We start from the raw sequence: 22,572 nt of genomic DNA, 5'->3' as shown, positions 1-22,572 counted from the left end.
CTCGTAAAATAGCCCATATTAGTACCTAAAATTTATTAGTTTCGAGTTTCGCTTAGAAGTGATGCTAACGCTGTAAATTAAAATTCCTGAATTATTCGAATTTATAAAAAATTTAAAATTGAATAAGTATCATGTTATTAAATTTACATTAATTGATTGAATTAAGTTAATTGATACTATAAATAGTTTTAAGCGGTCAATTTTATAACCATATTTATCTCGATATTACTAAAAAAGAAGAAGCACTACACCTTTTTGAACGTGGAAATCCGTATTGGATACTTGATATCAATTTTCCGCTCTTATTCATTATTATTAAATAATGAAAATAATATTAAATAAGACGAATCCTCCACTTGGTAAGTATCATTAACAATATATAAATAATATAAATATAATATAAAAAAAAATATAAAATTATAATTATATTATTAATAATTATATATTATTAATATAAAATTAATAATTTGTAGGGGGTTTATTTGTTATTGAATATGTGAAGAAATTAAAAAATATTCCCGTGGAATTATTATGGGCATCTGAAAGCGTCGTCGATAATATTAATTGTAAAAATAGTAATGACGTTGCTCGTGCCGTTGCGAAATTATATTGTCCCGAAATTTACGGTACAAACCCAACTGATGCAACTGAAATTGATAATTGGTTAACATTTTCTTTGGGTTCTTTCGCATCTAAAAATGAATTTTCTACTGCTTTAAATACGTTAAACAAAATCTTGGCTTCATTAACGTATTTAGTGGCCAAAAAACTTACTATTGCGGATTTTATTGTGTTTGCAAGTTTATATGGTAAATATGATTTTAATAATTAGTTGATTGTGTAAGAAATGAATATATTCGTAATTTTTATTGTGAAGAATTTAAAATTGGGGATATATCTATAATTTTATTTTCGTTCCTAGTTAATAAACATTGGAAAGATGCAATAAAATCTAAAAATGCACCAGTGAATGTTCAGCGTTGGTATGAATTTTTACTTGCACAGGAATATGTTCAAAATATTCTTAATAATCTACCTCAAGAAGTGGCAGCTACTTTGACAAGTTCGGAAAAACATGTTAAAAATGAAAAAAGTACAGTCGGCAATAGGAATCAAGAAGGAAAGTTCATTGATTTGCCTTTTGCCGAAATGGGTAAACTCGTTGTGCGATTTCCACCAGAAGCATCAGGGTGAGTAAAATACTTACCACTATTAGAATTTCTATTTAAAATTAATTGGTATTTAATATATTAACCACTTTCGAATCCAGTTTGGTTTTTGCTTAATTTGTAATTTAGTGATTATCTTATATTTTCTAGGACAACTCTAACTATGATTACTACTCACAATGTTTCAGTTTGTATTTAATAGTAACTTGGATGTTAAAAAAAAATAATTTATCCAATTAAAGATGACATTTTTAGATATTTACATATTGGTCATGCGAAAGCGGCCCTCCTCAACCAATATTATCAAGAAGCTTTCCAAGGTAAATTAATAATGAGATTTGATGACACAAATCCAGCCAAAGAAAACGTACATTTCGAAAAAGTTATATTAGAAGATGTGGCAATGTTGCAAATCAAACCGGATATGTTTACTTATACTTCGGATTATTTCGAATTAATGTTACAATTATGTGAGAAAATGATAAAAGAGGGAAACGCGTATGCAGACGATACAGATCCGGAACTTATGAAAACACAAAGAGAACAAAAAATCGAATCTACTAATAGAAACAACGGTAAATATTTTAAATATAATGTTTTTTTTTATTTATTTATACTATTTCTATCTGTGGGTTCAATTTAGATACTGTATCTGGTACTAACTGAATTTATTTAAACGCTAACACTAACTTATATGATTTACTTAAATTCACAAGTTACTTTTTACTATTTCGATCTGTTTATAATGACTTTTATTTATAAACTCTGCTGAACAAACTCGTTTATATACCCAAAACGAATTTCTCAAATAAAATTGAAGAAAATACTTTTAGATGTTGAGAAGAATTTGGCGATGTGGGAGGAAATGAAAAAAGGTACGGAAAAGGGACAAAAATGTTGTGTACGAGCGAAAATGTTTATGGATTCGCCTAATGGTTGTTTGAGAGACCCCACAATTTATAGATGCAAAAATGAGATACATCCCAGAACAGGAGACAAATATAAGTAATTATTAATTATTTTATTTTTATGCTAGTATAGTAATTATGATCTTATACATTAATACATATTTTTATATATAAATATAATCATATTTTTAGAGTTTATCCGACTTACGACTTTGCGTGCCCTATTGTAGATTCCATAGAAGGGGTAACGCACGTATTACGTACTATGGAATATCACGATAGAGATTTTCAATTTTATTGGTTCATTGAAAAATTGGGTTTGAGAAAACCTCACATCTGGGAATATAGCAGATTATCAATGACCAATACAGTTCTGAGCAAAAGGAAACTAACTTGGTTTGTAAATGAAGGCCTTGTTGACGGATGGTGAGTAAATATACGCGTAAAGTAGCATAAATATTTTATTATTAGACAACAGAAGTAGATAACAATTGAATTTTCAGGGATGATCCTCGAATGCCGACTGTACGAGGAGTTTTGAGAAGGGGTATGACCGTACAGGGACTAAAAGAATTCATAATAGCTCAAGGTTCGAGTAGATCTGTTGTGTTTATGGAATGGGATAAAATTTGGGCGTTCAACAAAAAGGTGAGTTTTTGTTATCATTTAAATAACTAATATTATTTATTTATAGTTCAGCGTTATATTAATGTGTTGATATTTGTTTATTAATGCGTCTTTTATTATTATTTTAATTTATTATTCGAGAACACACAAAATGTATTATTTTCGAGCTTATTGAACTTTACTTTAGTTATGGAATTAAATTTTCTTTTTCTTTTCTCTTAAAACACAAAATTTTCACATGTCATAAAGAAATATATTAATTCAGGGACCATTTAAGGTGTAAATTTGTTTTTCATATTAATCGATATACTTTTATGTAATTGGATCACATTTGATTTCTCCAAAAGCTGAATATTTCTTACACGATTCAACACGATTTCAGTTACCTACCACTGGTTATACGGGAATTATGTTTTTCCAGTTTTTAGTTAATCAGTAGATGGAATTTTTCTACAGGGTGTCTCAGAATTTCACTTCCAATATCTCTAAATTTGTGTAAAACAACTCCATTGGATTCTGTACACAAAATTAAGGAGAATTTGTATTTTTATATGATTTTAAGCATAAATTTAATACTATTTTTGTACATATATAATTTACCTAATACTAAAGAAGCTTTTTTTAGCTGCTGTCTTTATGCGCACAACAATTTTTTTTATTAATGTGTTTTTTATTATTATTATCCTTTATCCCATGTTTTTTTTTAGGTAATTGATCCTGTGGCACCACGTTACACTGCAGTGCAAATCGACGACCCCGTCCCCGTTTACGTACAAGGAGTAAAAGAAGAACGTTTATCCGTACCTAAACATCCTAAAAATACAGATGTTGGTAATAAAGAAGTATGGATAGGTCCAAAAATATTTATCGATAGAGAAGATGCGGTTGCTTTGAAAGAAGAAGAAAACGCTACTTTTATTAATTGGGGAAATTTAATTATTAAAAAAATAAATAGGTTAGTCTCGGTATTATTGTATATAAAAATGAAATATGGACTCTGATGTCTCTCCTCCATCAGTGGTATTCGGTTTATTTAATTTAAAGTGTTAGAAGCTTTCTCTAAATCAACATATTTACTTTGATTAATAAATGCTTTAGCTAGTAGACAAAAAAAGGTGATTTAGTAAACTAAAGACTTCATGTACTATATTTTTATGTTAAATAATTGAGAACTAACATTTTAAGGCAAGCTGGGAAAATAACAAGCATCGAAGCAGTACCGAATCTCGAAAATGTCGATTTTAAGAAAACGTTGAAACTCACTTGGTTAGCAGAAGTTGATAAAGCTCCGTTTACTCCCACCTGGTGTGTTTATTTCGATCACATTATAAGCAAGGCCGTATTGGGAAAAGATGAAGATTTCAAACAATATATCGGTCACGAAACTAGGGTAATTAATAAATTAATCTATTGATAAACTACATTTATTATTATGTTTTTTTTTTGTTAGAAAGAAATAGAGATGCTAGGTGATCCCGAATTGAAAAAATTAAAAGTCGGAGATATAATTCAATTACAGAGACGCGGATTCTTCAGAGTTGACGTCGCGTATAAACCTGCTAATTTACATACTTATAAAGAACAACCGGTGGTTTTGTTCCATATACCCGAAGGGAACGCTAAAGAAACTATGCCTGGTAAAGTTGTTCAGAAAACGGAAACAAAAACTGTACAGGCAAATGATAAAAATAAGGTGAGTGCTATAATTTTTTTTTTCTAATATTCTTATTTATTACTAATTTTTATTGACGCCTTTGGTTTTTTTTTGTACCATCGTATCAATTGAAATAAAAAAAAAAACGTTTCTGGCACGTTCTGAAAGATTCAAAACATGCCAGAGATCTTCATCTTCGATTTCATGTCCATTGAGGAGACAGTGTCCCTATAGGACTCCTGTTAGTATTCGTAGATCGTCTTTAAATACTTAGATTGATACATTAAGCTGATCTAGTCTGGTTATAGTTTCCCAGAAGAGTCTTTGTCTGTCTCAGCCCCTGCGGGTTGATCCAATAACCGGTTTTGCTCCTATCTATCTTCTTTTCTGATACTTTTTGAATTATTTTATAGTTGATACAACGGAAGGGTTCAGGTCCTATGTAGGGTCTATCTGCCAACGTTTTAGCGAGCAGTCAGCTATTCCATTTCCCATCTAGATTGAACTAGACTTTCAGAATGTTTGGTTCTGGGCCCGTACACCTCATATTCTAGTTCCTTCTACTGCTTTAGATCCATCCGTATACCATTTAACGGCATTTCTTTTCATTTTTTTAAATGTGTCTTTCCAGTACTATGCGGAGAAGTAGAATCATTTCTAGTGCAGCTGCAATTATATCCAAAAGTACTTTGTTTCATTATCTACAGAATTTACATTTAGAAAATAAATAGTTTTTACGAAATTGTGGAAACTTGGCAACATAGTATTAATTATCTCGTCGGATGCCATTTGAAAGAAAGCAAATTTTTTATTTCTCTAGTTTGATTTGACTAATTTTGAATTTAGGAGTGGAGATAGAAAAAAAAATTTCTTTAAACGTGATTAGAAAGTAAAAATTGTTTATTATTTATGTGGGTCACAGTCACACAATTTGATTACGTTTTTTTTTGCGCTGCTACACGTGGTCAAGTGAAAGTTGATTCCATATGTTTTATTTGTAAATAGACATTCAGTTTGTACAATTAAAAACAGTAAGTTCTAATGATTTGTTGATGATTAATAATTTTTTATTGGAAATGAATCAATTATTGATAATGTAATCTAGGATTTTTTTGGTTAGTTATGAACGAATTACAATAATTTGAAGTGCAACAAGTGAAATAATTACAAGTTAATGTGAATTATTTGTAAATTTTAAAATTGTGATAAGCACGAATCATAAATTGATAATAATATTGAAAATATAACAAAGTTTTATCCAAAGCGAAGAAACAATACAAAATAATTGAAAAAAGTTTATACAGGGTCCACAGAAATTTTGAATAAAGAGAATTTGTGAAGATGAAACAATAAAAATGAATAAAATACACAAAATAAACGTTTGAATCTTATTATTTTTTAATTTTTAGGTTAATATAAAATCCGCCGTCGACATAAATAATGAGATAATAAAACAAGGAGATATAGTACGTAAGTTAAAGGAGCAGAAAGCACCGAAATCTGATATCGATAGTGCTGTAAAAGAATTATTATCATTAAAGGGTAATTATAAAACAATCACTAATATCGATTGGAAACCTGGATGTGTTCCACCTGTCGATAACACTACAGCAAATACCTCGACCGAAAGTGATCTTGATGCTAAAATATCAGCTCAAGGTGATAAAGTAAGTGAATAATCATTTAATTAATAATCGATTAAAGAGTCGCGTTTATTTTAGGTGAGACAATTGAAATCTCAGAAATCAGACAAATCAACAATCGATGCCGAAGTAAAAATCTTATTATCATTAAAATCCGAATACAAAACCGCAACGGGAAAAGACTGGATACCGACTAAACCGACGTCTCCTTCCCAAGTAAAACAAGAAAATAAATCCGTAGATGAAAATTCGCTCCTACTACAAATTGCCGGTCAAGGTGATAAAGTGCGCGATTTGAAAGCGAAAAAAGTTGATAAAACCGTTATCGATAACGAAGTTAAAATTCTATTATCCCTTAAAAAGGATTATAAAAGCCTCACAGGTACAGATTGGAAACCGGGAGTAGTCGCTACTACTCCTGTTTCGAATAATACGTCCTTAGATGAAAATAAACTGCTGTTAGATATTTCTAGTCAAGGAGATATTGTGAGAAAATTAAAATCCAGTAAGTTCCTTCCACAACTACGAGGACCGTTTTTTTTTCCACCCCCGATAAGCTGTAAATAAAACAATAATTTTATTACCAAAAGTTTGGTACGGTTACGGTTACTTTTCGACATAATCACCGAAGAGATTGAGACTTTTGTCTTATACGTGGACAAGTAAGAAAGTTGCCACCAATGTAGCCTAACCGTTCAGTAACAATAGACAAAGCAGTAATGGCGAATCCGGGGTTTTCTTTAACCATTCTGTCAACTCGTTGAACCAGGTCATCTGAAACGACAGATTTTCGTCCTTCATCATGCACATCATTACGACCATTTTTAAACTTTCGACATCATTCGCGCACAACACCATCAATCATGAAGTTTTCCCCATAAATTAGCACAACGCCGACTGACGCACGAATGTCAACAATGGCGGAGTGTTCAATGCGAGAGCTTCGTAGTCGCGTACATTCGGCAAAAAAAACAGCTAGTCAATAATTTAACATATTTTTTGAATTTTTGATATTTTCTAGAAATTTCTAAATACTAGAATGTTTGATTGGAATACCATACTAGGTTACAAAGTAGATTTGTATTTTCTATATTTGTAGATAAAGCTGATAAATCTCAAATTGATACGGCAGTAAAACAACTTCTACAGTTAAAGGAGGATTTCAAGAATTTATCCGGTAAAGATTGGAAGCCGAATATGAAACCTGAGCCTGTAACGAATGTCGCACAATTTGAAGGAGGAGATAACGTAAAAGAAGCTCTAACAACGAAAATCACCGAGCAAGGAAATTTGGTTAGAGATTTAAAAGCTAAAAAAGCCGACAAGGTAACTTCATAATATTTCCAATAAAGGATTTATTAAAAAAAATGTCGTTTCGTTAAAGGGAGCAGTAGATGAGGCGGTAAAAGTTCTATTGGATTTGAAAGGTGAGTATAAGAAAGTGATAGGCGAAGAATTTCCTGTAGCAGGAAGAACTCCAAAATCGAAGGAAAATAAAACGGAAATTAAACAAAAATCGGCCAAACAAAAATCCGTTGCTAACGTTGTCGAGGTATTTAATGTTTTTTTATAGATTTACGAGGTTATATGAAAATATTCGATATTGATTTTAGGGAGAAGATGGTACAACGAAAAAACAAACGCGACTCGGATTAGAAGCGAAGAAAGAAACAAACCTGTCGGATTGGTATTCTCAAGTAATCACCAAAGGTGAATTGATAGAATATTACGACGTTTCGGGTTGTTACATTTTCAGACCTTGGTCGTTCGCGATATGGGAAGCGATTAAAAATTGGTTCGATGTGGAAATAAAAAAATTAGGAGTCGAAAATTGTTATTTTCCTATTTTCGTATCGAAAGCGGCGTTGGAAAAAGAAAAAACGCACATAGCAGATTTCGCTCCGGAAGTAAATATCAATCATATAAAAATCGAACTTTAAATAATTTATCAATTATTTTAGGTAGCGTGGGTTACAAAATCTGGCGATTCCGAAATGGCCGAACCGATTGCCGTTAGACCAACATCGGAAACTGTCATGTATCCAGCTTACGCCAAATGGATTCAATCGTATCGAGATCTTCCCATCAAACTTAATCAATGGAACAACGTAGTCGTAAGTTTTTAATTATATCAAAATTGTTTCAAGTATAAGAAACTTTTGTTTTAATTTTAGAGATGGGAATTCAAACATCCTCAACCGTTTTTGAGAACCAGAGAATTTTTATGGCAAGAAGGTCACACGGCTTTTGCCGAAAAGACCGAAGCTGATACCGAAGTCAAACAGATTTTAGGTAAAATTCGGACACGTGTCCACTATTGTCTGTCGCAATCGTGGTTTTTCCAAAATTCTTTCGGGGCGTCCTGTTTTTTTTTTCTATTCCATTTTCTCTAACTTGTCAAATCATTTTGGCTGGGTCCTTCTATAAATATTTCCAAACCTTTTAAGCTAACGTTTTCCAATTGTTCCAATTCTATACTCAAGTCTTATTGTCATGTTTCTTATTTGATCGTTTCTGGTGACACCTCTTGTAACTACCCGGATTTCACTGATCGAAATATTGATGTATACACATTAATTACGGTATTTATTTTGTTATTCTCCTCTGCTTCTTAATTCTGTATATTCACGCCTAAACACTTGAAACCCTCCACTTGTTCAAACTGTTTAGATAGATTTTGAGGTCTTCTTCTTTTCTCCGGCAACTATTATTTTTGTATCTCTTTGTTTAGCATGACTCCGGTGTCTTTTAAAGTTGTAAGTAATAAATAATTTATTTATATAGATTTATACGCCAAGATATATACGGATCTATTGGCGATTCCCGTGGTAAAAGGAAGGAAAACCGAAAAAGAAAAATTCGCCGGCGGGGATTACACATTGACAATAGAGGCTTATGTATCAGCTAGCGGAAGAGCTATCCAAGGTGCGACATCTCATCATTTAGGTCAAAATTTTTCTAAAATGTTTGATATCATCTACGAACATCCCGAAACTCAACAAAAGGCGTACGTATATCAAAACTCGTGGGGTATCACAACAAGAACTATAGGTGAGTCGATTTAAGTAATTTTTGTTGTTCCGCTTCCGTATCCATTCATATCTCGACCCCAATGGATTTTAAATAATTTTATTATGCAGGTGTTATGGTTATGATTCATGGTGATAATCAAGGTTTGATTTTACCACCAAAAGTCGCTTGTATACAAGTAGTTATCGTCCCGTGCGGAATCACCGCGAGTCTTTCGGAACAGTCTCGCAAGAAATTACAAGAATCTTGCGATGCTTTAGAATTGGATTTTAAAACGGCAGGTGTGCGCGTTAAAGGAGATTACAGGGACAATTATTCCCCCGGATGGAAATTCAACCATTGGGAATTGAAGGTACGTACCTTGGAATACTTACCCGATTACATGTACTTTCCCTGGACCGTGGAAGAATGAATTAGAAAATAATAATAGTCACTCATATGGTTTTCAATATATTTTTTTATACAGGGTGTTCCGGTTAGGGTAGAATTAGGACCGAAAGATATAGAAAAGAATCAATTGGTAGCTGTGAGAAGAGATACAGGAGAAAAACTAACGATCAACCGTAAAGATGCCGTAAGCAAATTACATAATATTTTAGATGACATTCAAATCAACTTGTTTAAAAAGTGAGTAGTACAACATTTTAACTAAAATAAAATGATCTTTTGTATTATATTTATTGTTATATTCACTGTTGTTACAAATTTTTCAGAGCGTGTGATGATTTAAACAGCCATAAAGTTATCGTTACTGATTGGTCTCAATTCGGTCCTGCCCTGGACAAAAAGAATATCATTTTAGCTCCTTTCTGTGGAGAAATTAGTTGTGAAGATAAAATCAAAGCAGATAGTACACGGTAAGAAAATTAATCAAGTAGGTTTGTGGTTTTCTTCTTCTTTAAATGAAATATATCGAGAGTTCAGTGTGGAATCTAAAATCAATTTCGCTCAATTATATAATTTTTTATGTGAAATATCTCTCTCTATATATATATATATTTTCCAGAGATGAAAGCGCCGAACCCGGTGCACCATCAATGGGTGCCAAATCTCTTTGTATACCTTTGGAACAACCGGCTCCGATCAAAACCAGTGACAAATGCATTCATCCTGAATGTAAAAACGGACCGAAATATTATACTTTGTTCGGAAGGAGTTATTGAAAAATTTATTTAAAAAAAAACAATAATTTAAGTTATAACGTTTTTATTTGAATAAACACCTTTTTGCAAATTGATAATTTATTTTATTTATCAAACTACAATTTAGGGGATGTACCGGGAGACTGTTCAATATTTTTCCCGTCTATTTTGTTATGTTCTTTCCTAACTTTTTCTTTTAATTCCTCCTGAAAAAGTAAAAATTTAAACTAAGGGTTCTAGTTGATTATTAAGTGTACTTACTGCCCATCCCAATGCTTCGGCTAACTTCAAACATCCTTCGTCACAGTCTCCAAGCCAACAAACATCTCTTGTGTTGTCTTTGGAGTCAAAATCTAAACCGCCACTCATACCGAGCAAAGCTGCAATACCTGATCTCTGACCGACTTTATCTCTATTTATTAGTAGTCTTGGTACGTTATTTTCAACTCTAAAATTTTTCAATTAATCGAAATGTTGCAAAAAGAAAATCAATTTTAAACACACCTATCTACTAGTGAAGCGAACGGTTGTACTGCTAGCGAAGTTCCTATGATTATTAATAAATCGCACTTGTTAAAGTCGTTTTTTAAAGCTTTATGGAACTTTTGGGGTAAAGATTCGCCGAAAAATATAATATCCGGCTTAACAATGCTATTACATTTCTCGCACATAGGAATTTCGTCTCTGAAGATAATTTCTGGAAAATAGAAACTAATTTACAACAAAAAAAAATATTAATCAATGTTATATGGGAATGCATAAGCACAAGTTAATTTTTAATATTTAATTAACAAAAATATATCAGAACGATTGAAAAAACTCAGCTGCTACTCGAGAGTTTTTTTTAGCTATTCGCTTTGGAGTAGAAATAAACTGTGATACACTCGTATCATAAATAATTATATAAAAATTAATTCTTTTCCTCAATCAATCTTGCTTGCAATAACGAAAAACTATCTATTTAACAAGCTTATAATAACTTCACCTGTACGTGGGTTTGTAACCCTCTTTTGGAGTAAAAGCAAATGGATTATTTAATAAAAATTTCGTTCAACAAAGGATCAACGTGTTGGAATTTAAGCACTCCGCTAACCTTACCAACTACTACGTTATGGCTCGATACAAGTTTTTTAAAAGGAGAACTAAAAGCTTTAGAAAGAACCTGAATGAGATTATATGTCTTTTATACATAAATATATCCATATTGAAATATGTACTATTTTATAAATTCAACTAGAATTAATGAAAATGATTTTATTTCTTTGCTACCTTTCATCCAATCTTGACTGTATTCCTTTTTACATTTTAAACAATGACCAGTATGAAAAGTACCATGGGCCTCGATGATTTTATCTCCACTTATACCAGCAACTCTTTCCAAAGTATCAATATTTTGAGTATAGTGTCTTAAAAGTTTCCCCTTTTCATCCAATAACTTGATGAAATAGTGACATATTGTGGGTTTAAAAGTACCGGGATATAATTCTTTAGCTAATTCGAAAAACGGTTTTGGATTCTTGGAGAAGAAATCTATTTCGAAAATTGCTTGTGGATGGGGTAGATTGTATTTTTGGAGATTATCATATAGACCTGTACCGGGCGATCGAAAGTCTGGAATTCCTGCAGCTAAAATATTTTAAAATTCAATATAAGAATTTTATTCTCGAACCTTGTTTTATACAACTCACATGTGGATATTCCAGCTCCTGCCAAAGTGATAATGTTTTTACAATCATTTGCTTTAATATAGTCAACTATCCCATCAAGAGTAACATTATCCAATACCTTAAACAAGTAACATTGGATTTATTATTTAAAGTAATTTCAATAGTTATTTTTTAAATGAAATTCAAGGATAAATTACCTTTATTTTTTCCTTATTTTCTTTGGTATCCGAAAAATTTAGCTTCTCGGCTAAAAATCTGCGCAAATATTCCATGTTTTCCTCTTCGTCGGAACTGCTACTTTCGGAATGTTTATCTGGTTGATCTTCTTTTAAACCTATGATATACTATATGATTCAAAGCAAATAATAAAAAAATGTAAACTACCTGTAGTTAATGGGGTTGTCATTATTCAATTTTGAAAATATTATTGCAGCATTATAATTTTTGATGTCAAAATAGGTGAAATCATGAACATAACATAACCTAAAAATATAGAATTTCTGTCATTTGTCATTTTTTTTCTTGTATACTATCGGCCAATAAAATAAATTTGAAAATTTTAATGCACAAACCACCTATGATCTTTGGCTGAATGTGAATAATTTTCAATTATTATATACATATTTATTCTAAAAAATAAAACATTTCTAGAAATTCGAGTGACTCGTGAATACGTATAATTTACCTGGCTAAGTCGTTGAATAGTCGAGTCAACTCTAATGGATTTTAAAAATATTTTACTTTTTAGACTTTTGATATGTTTTTTTGATAGCATTGATTTTAGATCTGTTTTTCCTGTATTTTGAAACTAATTTTCTATTAAAGGAGACCTAAATCAATTTAATTTTAATATCGAGTATTATGTAATTTACGCGGCAATAGACCTGTTGTCAATCAGTAAAAAAGAAGAAAGTAAATAAATAGAGGTTAAAAATTTAAATGAGTGGTGGAGTTACAATGTTTTGAATTCAAAATTAAACAGGAAACATTTTTTCAAATTATAAAACCAAAGTAAATATATTTTTACGGTATAATATTTATTTTTATTTTTCTCGTTTTAAATTTATATTTTTTGAACATCTATTAATTTTTATGCTATTTAAAATTCAAGGTCGGGAAAAACATAATACTGGAAACAGTAGAATTGTTTAAGACCGGAATATGTATTTAATTGTGAATTTTGCTTTGATTTTCATAAAATAAAATTTACTAGTAGGGTATTGTTAAAATTGTAGAGTTATAGACAATTTTAATAAAATTATTGTAGTTTATACTTGGTCTAAACAGATGTTTGGTTTTAAATAATTCAAATAATATGATGCCGTGTGGATAGTTGAGGGTAATTATAAATAATTGATTTGAATTGACATTTTTTTTGTGTTTAGCATCAGTAAAATGCCTCGACCTAGGAGATCTGTTAAAAAAGCACCAATAATTGAAAGCGATAGTAGTAGTGAGGAAGATGTTCCGATTAAAAAGCAAAAATTATTTCAAGTCGAAGAAAATAAAACAAATGAAGGAATAGAAAAAGGCGCCGAAACAGTTAAGGATGAGTCTTCATCAAGCGAAAGCGATATCGAAAATTATCTTCAGCCTATTAATAAATTAGATTTTTCATCATCATTTTTCAACCTTAAAAAGGATAATGATGAAGAATTTGGTAAAATCGAAAAAAATATATTTGATAGTGTAAAAGTATCGACTTTATCAGATTCGGAATCAGACTTAGAGGAAACGAAATCTTTAATCGGCACTGAAAATCAAGAAAGTAAAACTAAAGTAGAAAAAAGTGCCGAGGAATCTTCAAAATTGAATTTTCAACAATTAGAAGCATTCACCAAAACGATTGAGGAAGCAAAGTTGCAAGTAGAAAAATACAATGCGAAAAAGAAAATCAAAGAACAAAATTTAGATGTTTCAAATATCCTCGCCGAGGGAGAATCTAAAAAATTGACTCTTGAAAACATTCGTGCTGAAGATTTACATTCGAGTGATTTTCAAACTACAGATGATGAAGATTGGGAAGAAGTCAAAATAAAAGAACAGGAAGAGAAACCCATAGTGCCTAAAAGAGATATCGAAATAAGAATAGGCGAAATGCCAGATCACTGCAAAAAGAAAAAAGGTGTCGATCTATTAGCAGCTATGAAAAGAAGGCTAAACAGAATTAGAAAAGAAAATCAAATTTACGTACATAAAGTCCATCTACTATGTTGGATAGCACATGGAAATTTCGTGAATTCTGTAATAAACAAATCTGAAATTCTAGGATCCGCTTTAACATTATTACCATCAGATAAGTGTTATCCTTCAGATAGAATCGATTTAAGTTATTTAGAACAGATTGTACAATGGTATAAAAAAACTATGACGTTAACCGAAAAAGCTCCTCTTCAACAACTCACTTTAATAAACGCTCTAAGATTGCAAATTAAAAGAAAAGAAGTATACGATAAGAAAATGCTCGTATTGATTTTTATAGCGATCTTAAGATCATTGGGAATCCAATGTAGAATGGTTTTGTCTTTTCAAGTTGAACCGTTGCGTCCTCCGGCCAATGAACTACATTCTCTATCTACAAAAGATACGAATAAAAAAGTAACGGGTAGTAAATCTGGAAAATCGACGAGCCAAAACAAATCATTAGAAGATATAAAGCCTAATACGAGTCTACAAGAAAGTGTTAAAACTGATAAACCGCAACGATTGAAAGTTGTATTGAAAAGAAGTTGTGATAAGAAAACTTCCGAAGTTCAGGAAAGAAATAGAAGAAGTGATGGAAATTCTTTATCAACGAAGGATGAAAAAAATAAAACAGTCGATGGAGAAAAAGCTGCACAAGAAGGTGATAAAATGAATACAAGAAAGGAAAATAAGAAGAATAAGTTAAATGAAGAAAAAGTTCAAAATAAGAAATTGAAAAGGGAAGAGGATAAGAAAGTTGGGAGGAAAACTACAACTGACGATGTAAAAAAACAAATAGCTGACGGGGAAGGTGATAAAATGAGTACAAGAAAGGAAAATAAGAAGAATATGTTAACTGAAGAAAAAGTTCAAAATAAGAAATTGAAAAGGGAAGAGGATAAGAAAGTTGAGGTTAAAAGTATAACTGATGGAGAAGGTGATAAAATGAGTAAGAGAAAAGTGAATAAGAAGAATAAATTATCTGAAGGGAATGTTCAAAATAGAAAATTGAAAAGCAAAGAGGATAAGAAAGTTGCGATAAAAAGTAAAACGGAAGATAAAAAAAAGGAAGATGTGAGAACTACCCGATCTAAATCAGCCAAAATTTCCGAAACTACAACAAATGAAAAATTGAAAAAAGAAATTCCCCAGTTAGACGGAGCTAACGATGACGTAGACAAAAAACCGAATTTGAAAAAACTCAAAAACAAAATACCCGAAAAAGTTTGTCCTAAAAAATCACACTCGAAACAATCAAAGCCAGTAACGAAAAACGACGATTCCGAAAGCGAATTTTCCAACAGTCCGACGAAAAAATCTCCAGAAAAGAAACTCAATTTTTCGAAATTGAAACAATTAGACGTAAAAAGCGACATTGTAAATTTAATAAAAGGCAGAATCGCCGAACAAAAACACACCGATCGCAGTAGAATGGTGAAAAAAAGAAAATCAAAAATTACGGACAGCGATTCCGACAGCGATTATATGCCGGAACCGATAAAAAAGAAACACCACGACAGCGATAGTGATATCGAATATTTCATTCCGAAACCGAAAGTGAAAAAAAGGGTGAGCGTAAAAAGGGTAGCGCCCGGTCATCCTATTCTATCGAACAGCGACGACGAAACCGCCAAAAAGAAAAAAAAAGGAAACAACGTTTGGATCGAAGTATTTTTGGAAAGCGAAGAAAAATGGATCACGGTAGATGTCGTACGCGGACAAGTCCATTGCGTCAACGAGTTATACGTAAGTACGCCATTTATTAATCATAATATTCCAGATCATCATCAACAAGCCTTTCAAAATCCTTTGAATCATGATTATCGCTTTAAAAACCTTTTTTCTTTACAGTTTATCGTTTGTCTTCTTCTATTTCGTTTATCCAAGTCTTTCTCGATCTGCCTCTTCTTCTTGGACGCAATGTAAACAATTCTTTCGATCATTTCAGTCGGTTTTCTTCTCATTATATACCCAGATCAATTGAGTCTTCGTGCTTTTTTTGTATCTCACTATATTTTCCTTCGCTAGCTCTTTCTCTATTTCTTTGCTTTTCTGTCTCCCTTCTGTGTTATGTTTGCACCTATTATAGTTGTCACTATCTTCTTCTCGGTTCTTTTAAGCTCTTCTTCTTCTTCTTCTCTTTTGTTGTTTACTGTCGTTACTTTTTATTTTGTTTGGTTATGTTGTTTTTTCTGCATTTATTTCCAGTCCGTAATTGCCAGTTTCTTCCCTCTGTCCATTTGCTCCAAACTGTGTTTATTCCGCCTACTCGTTTTCTATTTTTGTTTTCTTTACAGTTTATCGTTTGTCTTCTTCTATTTCGTTTATCCAAGTCTTTCTCGATCTGCCTCTTCTTCTTGGACGCAATGTAAACAATTCTTTCGATCATTTCAGTCGGTTTTCTTCTCATTATATACCCAGATCAATTGAGTCTTCGTGCTTTTTTTGTATCTCACTATATTTTCCTTCGCTAGCTCTTTCTCTATTTCTTTGCTTTTCTGTCTCCCTTCTGTGTTATGTTTGTACCTATTATAGTTGTCACTATCTTCTTCTCGGTTCTTTTAAGCTCTTCTTCTTCTTCTTCTCTTTTGTTGTTTACTGTCGTTACTTTTTATTTTGTTTGGTTATGTTGTTTCATATATTTTGTTTTTTCCGCATTTAACGTCGATGTTTTTATTTTGCACCTACCAGATGAGAGCAACGCATCCGATAAGTTACGTGGTAGCTTGGAACAATGATAACACTATCAAAGACGTCACTAAACGTTATTGTACTAATTATAATACGGTTACCCGTAAATTGAGAATAAACGAAAAATGGTGGGAGGAATCGATAAGACCGTTTTTGGAAAAAAGTACTCCTCGTAGTAGAGAGGAAGATAACGATCTGAGTAGGCAACAATTAGATCAACCGTTACCGAAAGTAATATCTGAGTAAGTTAATTTTACTACTCTATACTTTTAATTCGTTGAAACTTTAAAAAAAAAATATTCAATTCAACTTTCACTCAGTACTATATCCAGGATTTTTAATTTGGGGGGGTTTACTAGAGATTTTGGGGCTCTTCCTGTACAACGTGTCCGTAAATTGATATCGAAATATCAGTTTTACTATTATTGTTATGTTAAAACATCCATCGAATCGAAAGTCAGACCATTTAAACTGCTGGACGAAAATAAGATTTGTAATCACCCCGTATATAAGTTTTCGGAAATATCATCAGTAGTTTTCAACGGTTTTTTAAATTAAATTTTTTTGTAGATATAAGAATCACCCTCTATACGCACTTCGTCGTCATTTACTCAAATTCGAAGAAATTTATCCGCCCGATACGATTCCGCTAGGTTATGTAAGAAGCGAACCGGTTTATCCTCGAAATTGCGTTTACGTTTGCAAATCGAGAGAAATATGGTTGAAGGAAGCGAAAGTCGTCAAACCCGGAGAAAAACCCTACAAGGTGGTTAAGGCCAGACCGAAATACGATAGGGTAACTTTCCAAATTTATACTTTATCATATACATAGTGATTCATAAAAAATAATAACCCCTGTCTTATGATAAACACCGGATACCTTTTATAAATCGCCCTGTATATACTTATTAAACTAATTGCAACACTTTTAACTACTCCAATTGCTTTCTTCAATAACCAATTCTTCTTCTACTGTGAGTTCTTGCCTTATACGTACTTTTGTGACGTTCTAGAACATCGTAGAACCTTTCCAATTGTCTAGTTACAACTATTTCTTCCAAAAACTTCTCGAACATCATTACCCAATAGATATAGCCACCTAATATTTTTTTTATACCTTAACTTGAGACTAGAACCGTTAAAGAGCGTGCGGCTGTGTACCTTGACACGTGTAACACTATTCTAAAATTTTTATAAATCTTACCTAATGTCCGTTTCAAAGCTCTCGAAACGAACTGACTTCTAAGAGTACCTTCGAATGTTTTCCATTGGTTACATTTTAACATGACAACAATGTAATGTTTTATTCATTTATTTATATGATTTCTATTCGTGGGGTGAATAAATAAATATTTTCTTTTACGTTCTTAATTTATCTAAACACTTAACTAACTTTTAATAATTCATTTATCACTTATCACTTAACTAATTTATTTAAATTCTTCGATTACTTTCTATTTCGGTCTGTTCCCTACTATTTATTATAAACTGAGCTAAATGAACTCGTTTATATATCCAAATCGGATTTCTCGAAAATTCTTTAATAATAATAACTTTATAAATGTATCTTTTGTATATAGTGTGAGCGAAAAATATCTAAAACCCTGTATTCTAATTTTTTTTTATTTTAAATGGTCGTAGTTGTCGAATACAATGATAACGGATCAATTATTAGAGATATTCGGCGAATGGCAGACAAAGGATTACGAACCTCCCACAGCCGAAAATGGAATTGTTCCAAGAAATGCTTTCGGTAACGTAGAATTATTCAAACCCTGTATGTTACCGAAGAAAACCGTTCATCTAAAACGTAAGTATAATTTCATTTTGTTCCGCGTTTATTATTTTAATTTTATTTACAGTACCAGGATTGAATAAAATATGTAAGAGAATGAACATTGATTGTGCTACCGCTATAGTAGGATTCGATTTCCACGGGGGTTGGAGTCACCCTGTGTACGATGGATTTGTAGTATGTGAAGAATACGCTGATACTTTGGTCGCAGCTTGGGATATGGTAACCGAAAACTTTTCGCTCACTATTATTTATATGTAAATTTGGTTTTTGTTCTAGGAACAACAAGAAATCGAGAAAAAAGAAAACGAAAAAATAGAAAAACGGGTGTATACAAATTGGAAGAAACTCATTAAAGGTCTACTTATAAGGGAGAGATTGAAAGCTAGGTATGATTTCGGAGGGGAAACTTCAGGTAAAGGGAAACAAAAATCTAAGAGTAAGAAAGGATCGAAACCCGTTTTAAAAAAAGGAAAAATAATTTCTGATTCCGATAGTGATTCAGATTAAATATCTACTTTGATATAAAAAATGATAGGTTTAGGTATTAACACTTTTTTTTAACAATTTTTTTACTTTGTTAATTATTATCTATTTGTTAGAAGTTTGAATGATCTACTTATACGAATCTCAGGGAGTTTTCGATACTATTGATTATTTTTTTTTATAATTATTCGTTGTTTGTATTATTCAGTATTGTTTGTTTTTGTATATTATACAATTTTTTTATATTTGAAAAAAAACAATAAAACCGTTTTCAATAAATCATTCCTTATTTTATCGAATACAGGATAATTCTAAAGACAAGAATTAACCAAAATCTTCTCACTTTTTCTATTCGATATCGATACTACTTTCAGTTTTACTTAAATAAAGTGATATTTCAATCGTTATTTAAATATATGTTTTTTATAGGCATTCCAAGATTGTATGCTACTTCTAAGATCAATTCTCTTATCTTTCCATAAAAAAACGTTCCAAAGGGTATATGGTAAATCTTAATTGAATAACCAGGTCCACCATCATGAAATATTTGCGTTTTTCACCCATCAAATTGTTAACTAAATCCAATACTCCAGGTTTATTCTAAAGAGCCCACAGAGGAAGTAACTAGAGCCTCTCTTAATGCCCAAATATTGGTATTTCCGATCATATCTCACATGGGCTCCCATCTATCTGAGGGTTTCTAAAAGGTGTATTTTTTCAAAAATTCCAACCTAAAATAAAAGCAATAATGTGAGCGGTGGATATAACTTCAAACCATCCTCATCGGTATTCAATTATCCATATCAATCCAATTTGTTTCATATTTAATATAATTCCCAGAAATATCCAAACAGAAATTTTATAATACCATCCTGTATTATATGACAAGAAGAAGAGAGTGCTGGTTCATCAAGACAATAATTTTAACTTACCAAACATGCATAAATATCAACCTTATTTTTATTGCTGCAAGTAAAATTGCTTGATAAGCTCCAATTGAAAAATATATATATAATGCAATTAAAAATATCAAAATCAATGATTGAAACACTCATACTGTTTGACGCACGTTTCGATAACCAAGTTATCATCTTCAGAGAGTGAAATTTACCTTAATAAATTCTGTTTAGCCTACTGTTGACTTAACAGGGTGATACAGGTAAGAGTTTTCGGCTGGAATATTTTTATATTTATTGTTGAGTATCTCCAATTTATTTTCAAATTTAGTGTAGATCATATTGAAATAAAAACGTTGAAATAATATAAAAGATAATATATTTTTTTCTTAAGTCAACATATACGTATTTTGAACTTAACGTTTATCTTTTAGAAACACCTGACTTTCTTAACATTTTAAACGTATTTTTTGATAAGATATAACTGACACCCGCCGCCATCGTTGTTGTTCCTGTAATATACCTAAAAATAATAGCAATAATTATATTTAATCATAATCAGTAAATAAAATTTTAATATGATTTCGTTTACATTGTACACCATATCAGATAAAAGAATTTGTTTCCTTCGAATTCAACTCACCAACATTGAGAAACACTTTATCATCTTTCAAGCCTAAAAGGTCTCATATGAATTGGTGAGTATTTGTTGCAAAATCAGCCAAACTACCAGTGAAGTCAGAGCCCATTTTTGGTGTGGCTATCACAAAACTGAATCCCTTCAGAGATGGATAGAAACACCTGTTATGAGACGAGTATCTTCTGACTATATTGCTCCATTTAAAAGAGCGGAAAATACGACAAGAGACTGGTCTTTTTATTAGACATGATCATCTAAAACCCCATATCCATGCTATAGACAACGAACAAACACCATAATGACTCCAAGGGGTTCAGATCAAAGTACATTTTTTATCCACATTGCATTATTCAACCCAACATAATAATATTTAAATTCTAATTACCATAATGCTTCTAAAGCTGGATGTCCAATATAATGAAATACTGGAGCAGCTAATGTTGATCCTACTAATAATAACTGTACGGCTGTATTTACTTTACTTATGAATGTCGGAGCTAATTGAGCCGTAGCGTGAGTAACATCAAAATATCTACTAATAGTTCTCTGAAATGATAAAATATAATCTAATAAAACTCCGATGATTACCATAAAAAAAACAATTCAAGAAATAATAAATAAAATGTTGTTTTTTAAAGGTATTTTCCAGTTTCCTACTTACCGGTGGAGGTAACGAAAGATATCTTATTACAAATCCTGATGCCAATAAAATAACATCCCTTGCTATTATTAGTCCAGTTAACATAAGTGGTATCAAATCTACATAAGTGAGTGATAGAAAAAGAGTACCTATTAGTATTTTATCTGCCATTGGATCTAGAAAACTACCCATTTTTGAAGATTGACTTTTCCATGTTCTCGCTATCCATCCATCTAACTAAAAATAATTTAAACGAATACGGAATATTTGTATTAACTAATAAAATGTACAAAATATGTCTAGTAAATAAAATGTTAGTTTGAAATAAATATTTACCAAATCAGTTGTTGCCGCAATTCCCATTACCCAAAGAGCACCTTCAAATTGTGACTGAACTATTAAAAATCCTAAATATGGAGTTAAGGCTATTCTTGCTACACATAAAAAATTAGGTATTGTATACACATTTTCCCTCTAAAAACAACTACAATTATCATACGATTTGGAGTAATAAAAATTACAATGAATAATATATATAAAACATGAGATATTTCAATTTATTTTTGTGTAGGGCACTTTTTCTTATTAGGTATTGTGGCAAAATAATTCTACGTAATCATAAAGAACAAACTGAATATTTTGATTTATGTAAAATTAAACTTACCTCTATAATTTCTTCAACTTTTTCTTTCACTTTATTCTTAGTTTCTTTAATGTCTTTGAGTAGGATATTACCTCTCTCCTTTAATCTCTTTTCTGTATCTTTGAATTTGTCTTTGTTGTCTTGTATGATCGCTTTAAAATCTTTTGAAGCAACTTTCTCGTTGTTTATTTTAACACATTCGTTACTCTTATTTGAACTAGTACTTGACCTTTTTTGATCATTATACGTAAATTGTTTAGCATTATAAAGTCTGAGATGTGAACTTAAATTAAGACTAGTTGAGATATGAGTTTTTTTCCTACAACAATTATTCCACTTTGGAATTAAGGTTAATACAACAGATGGTTTCAATAACATTTTTCAGTTTTATATTTCATAACTAGTTGAATTGAAATGTTATATAAACCGCAATCATTTAGTTCCCGTTATCATTTCTTTTCATTTAATTCAATTAAATATAAAAAAGCAACTTTATATTTTAACTGTCAAATATATAACTAACTTCTTCTTCTTATTTATATATTCAAGTATAGGACTTTTCGAAAACTATGTTCGAGTTGGCCCGATCATGATCTGAATGCGAAAACTAATTCGGATCACGTTCACTGTTGTTCCGATACCAATCCGAATCACTTCCAATGTTGTTCGAAAACTGATCGAGATAATCAAGTCGTAATCATATGCTATATTTTCTACCCTGGTCACAGAATTAATATTATATAGTATTGATTCCTAG

The 22,572-nt window shown here is 31.3% G+C and overlaps 4 protein-coding genes across 4 annotated transcripts; 2 read left to right on the top strand and 2 right to left on the bottom strand.

The window, feature by feature from the left end:
• Positions 1-38: 38 nt before the first annotated feature.
• On the top strand, positions 39-10,271 carry LOC130897847 (bifunctional glutamate/proline--tRNA ligase). Its single transcript, XM_057806774.1, has 22 exons — positions 39-359; positions 474-809; positions 923-1,190; positions 1,425-1,744; positions 2,003-2,174; positions 2,270-2,503; positions 2,581-2,725; positions 3,412-3,659; positions 3,890-4,094; positions 4,155-4,397; positions 5,768-6,025; positions 6,080-6,506; positions 7,101-7,327; positions 7,386-7,553; positions 7,615-7,908; positions 7,963-8,115; positions 8,176-8,293; positions 8,786-9,052; positions 9,142-9,383; positions 9,498-9,658; positions 9,745-9,888; positions 10,038-10,271. The coding sequence occupies exons 1-22, from the start codon at positions 323-325 to the stop codon at positions 10,192-10,194; spliced, it is 4,824 nt and encodes a 1,607-aa protein (XP_057662757.1). The 5' UTR covers positions 39-322; the 3' UTR covers positions 10,195-10,271.
• Positions 10,221-12,340, bottom strand: LOC130897857 (NAD-dependent protein deacetylase sirtuin-2). Its single transcript, XM_057806788.1, has 7 exons — positions 12,225-12,340; positions 12,038-12,174; positions 11,862-11,958; positions 11,443-11,799; positions 10,678-10,870; positions 10,435-10,621; positions 10,221-10,379 (listed from the first exon to the last, which is right to left on the bottom strand). The coding sequence occupies exons 1-7, from the start codon at positions 12,244-12,246 to the stop codon at positions 10,290-10,292; spliced, it is 1,083 nt and encodes a 360-aa protein (XP_057662771.1). The 5' UTR covers positions 12,247-12,340; the 3' UTR covers positions 10,221-10,289.
• Positions 12,341-12,752: 412 nt separating this feature from the next.
• LOC130897848 (DNA repair protein complementing XP-C cells homolog) lies at positions 12,753-19,278 on the top strand. The gene is made up of 7 exons (XM_057806775.1): positions 12,753-12,851; positions 13,226-15,770; positions 16,716-16,957; positions 17,286-17,511; positions 18,357-18,525; positions 18,578-18,732; positions 18,790-19,278. The coding sequence occupies exons 2-7, from the start codon at positions 13,236-13,238 to the stop codon at positions 19,018-19,020; spliced, it is 3,558 nt and encodes a 1,185-aa protein (XP_057662758.1). The 5' UTR covers positions 12,753-12,851; positions 13,226-13,235; the 3' UTR covers positions 19,021-19,278.
• A 976-nt stretch (positions 19,279-20,254) lies between these two features.
• Positions 20,255-22,344, bottom strand: LOC130897858 (probable cardiolipin synthase (CMP-forming)). The gene is made up of 5 exons (XM_057806789.1): positions 21,837-22,344; positions 21,509-21,646; positions 21,194-21,409; positions 20,918-21,078; positions 20,255-20,415 (listed from the first exon to the last, which is right to left on the bottom strand). Exons 1-5 carry the CDS (start codon positions 22,191-22,193, stop codon positions 20,316-20,318), a joined length of 972 nt encoding a protein of 323 aa, XP_057662772.1. The 5' UTR covers positions 22,194-22,344; the 3' UTR covers positions 20,255-20,315.
• Positions 22,345-22,572: the final 228 nt, after the last annotated feature.

The sequence above is a fragment of the Diorhabda carinulata genome, chromosome 9 (genome assembly GCF_026250575.1).
Source record: "Diorhabda carinulata isolate Delta chromosome 9, icDioCari1.1, whole genome shotgun sequence".
NCBI lineage: Eukaryota > Metazoa > Arthropoda > Insecta > Coleoptera > Chrysomelidae > Diorhabda > Diorhabda carinulata.
Note: the sequence above shows the minus strand (reverse complement) of the source record. Positions and strands in the feature narration are given on the sequence as shown.

Excerpts from the sequence above, each read along its gene's own strand:
- LOC130897847 (XM_057806774.1), top strand. The coding sequence starts at position 323 with ATGAAAATAATATTAAATAAGACGAATCCTCCACTTG. Across the intron at positions 1,191-1,424 it reads TTTCCACCAGAAGCATCAGG|ATATTTACATATTGGTCATG; the intron begins GTGAGTAAAATA and ends TGACATTTTTAG. Across the intron at positions 2,504-2,580 it reads GAAGGCCTTGTTGACGGATG|GGATGATCCTCGAATGCCGA; the intron begins GTGAGTAAATAT and ends TTGAATTTTCAG.
- LOC130897857 (XM_057806788.1), bottom strand. The coding sequence starts at position 12,246 with ATGACAACCCCATTAACTACAG. Across the intron at positions 11,800-11,861 it reads AGGAGCTGGAATATCCACAT|CTGCAGGAATTCCAGACTTT; the intron begins GTGAGTTGTATA and ends AAAATATTTTAG. Across the intron at positions 10,871-11,442 it reads CAGTCAAGATTGGATGAAAG|AAATTATCTTCAGAGACGAA; the intron begins GTAGCAAAGAAA and ends TCTATTTTCCAG.
- LOC130897848 (XM_057806775.1), top strand. The coding sequence starts at position 13,236 with ATGCCTCGACCTAGGAGATCTGTTAAAAAAGCACCAATAATTGAAAGC. Across the intron at positions 16,958-17,285 it reads TTACCGAAAGTAATATCTGA|ATATAAGAATCACCCTCTAT; the intron begins GTAAGTTAATTT and ends ATTTTTTTGTAG. Across the intron at positions 18,733-18,789 it reads TGGTCGCAGCTTGGGATATG|GAACAACAAGAAATCGAGAA; the intron begins GTAACCGAAAAC and ends TTTTTGTTCTAG.
- LOC130897858 (XM_057806789.1), bottom strand. The coding sequence starts at position 22,193 with ATGTTATTGAAACCATCTGTTGTATTAACCTTAATTCCAAAGTGGAAT. Across the intron at positions 21,647-21,836 it reads AAGTTGAAGAAATTATAGAG|AGGGAAAATGTGTATACAAT; the intron begins GTAAGTTTAATT and ends AGTTGTTTTTAG. Across the intron at positions 20,416-20,917 it reads CCAGCTTTAGAAGCATTATG|GTATATTACAGGAACAACAA; the intron begins GTAATTAGAATT and ends TATTATTTTTAG.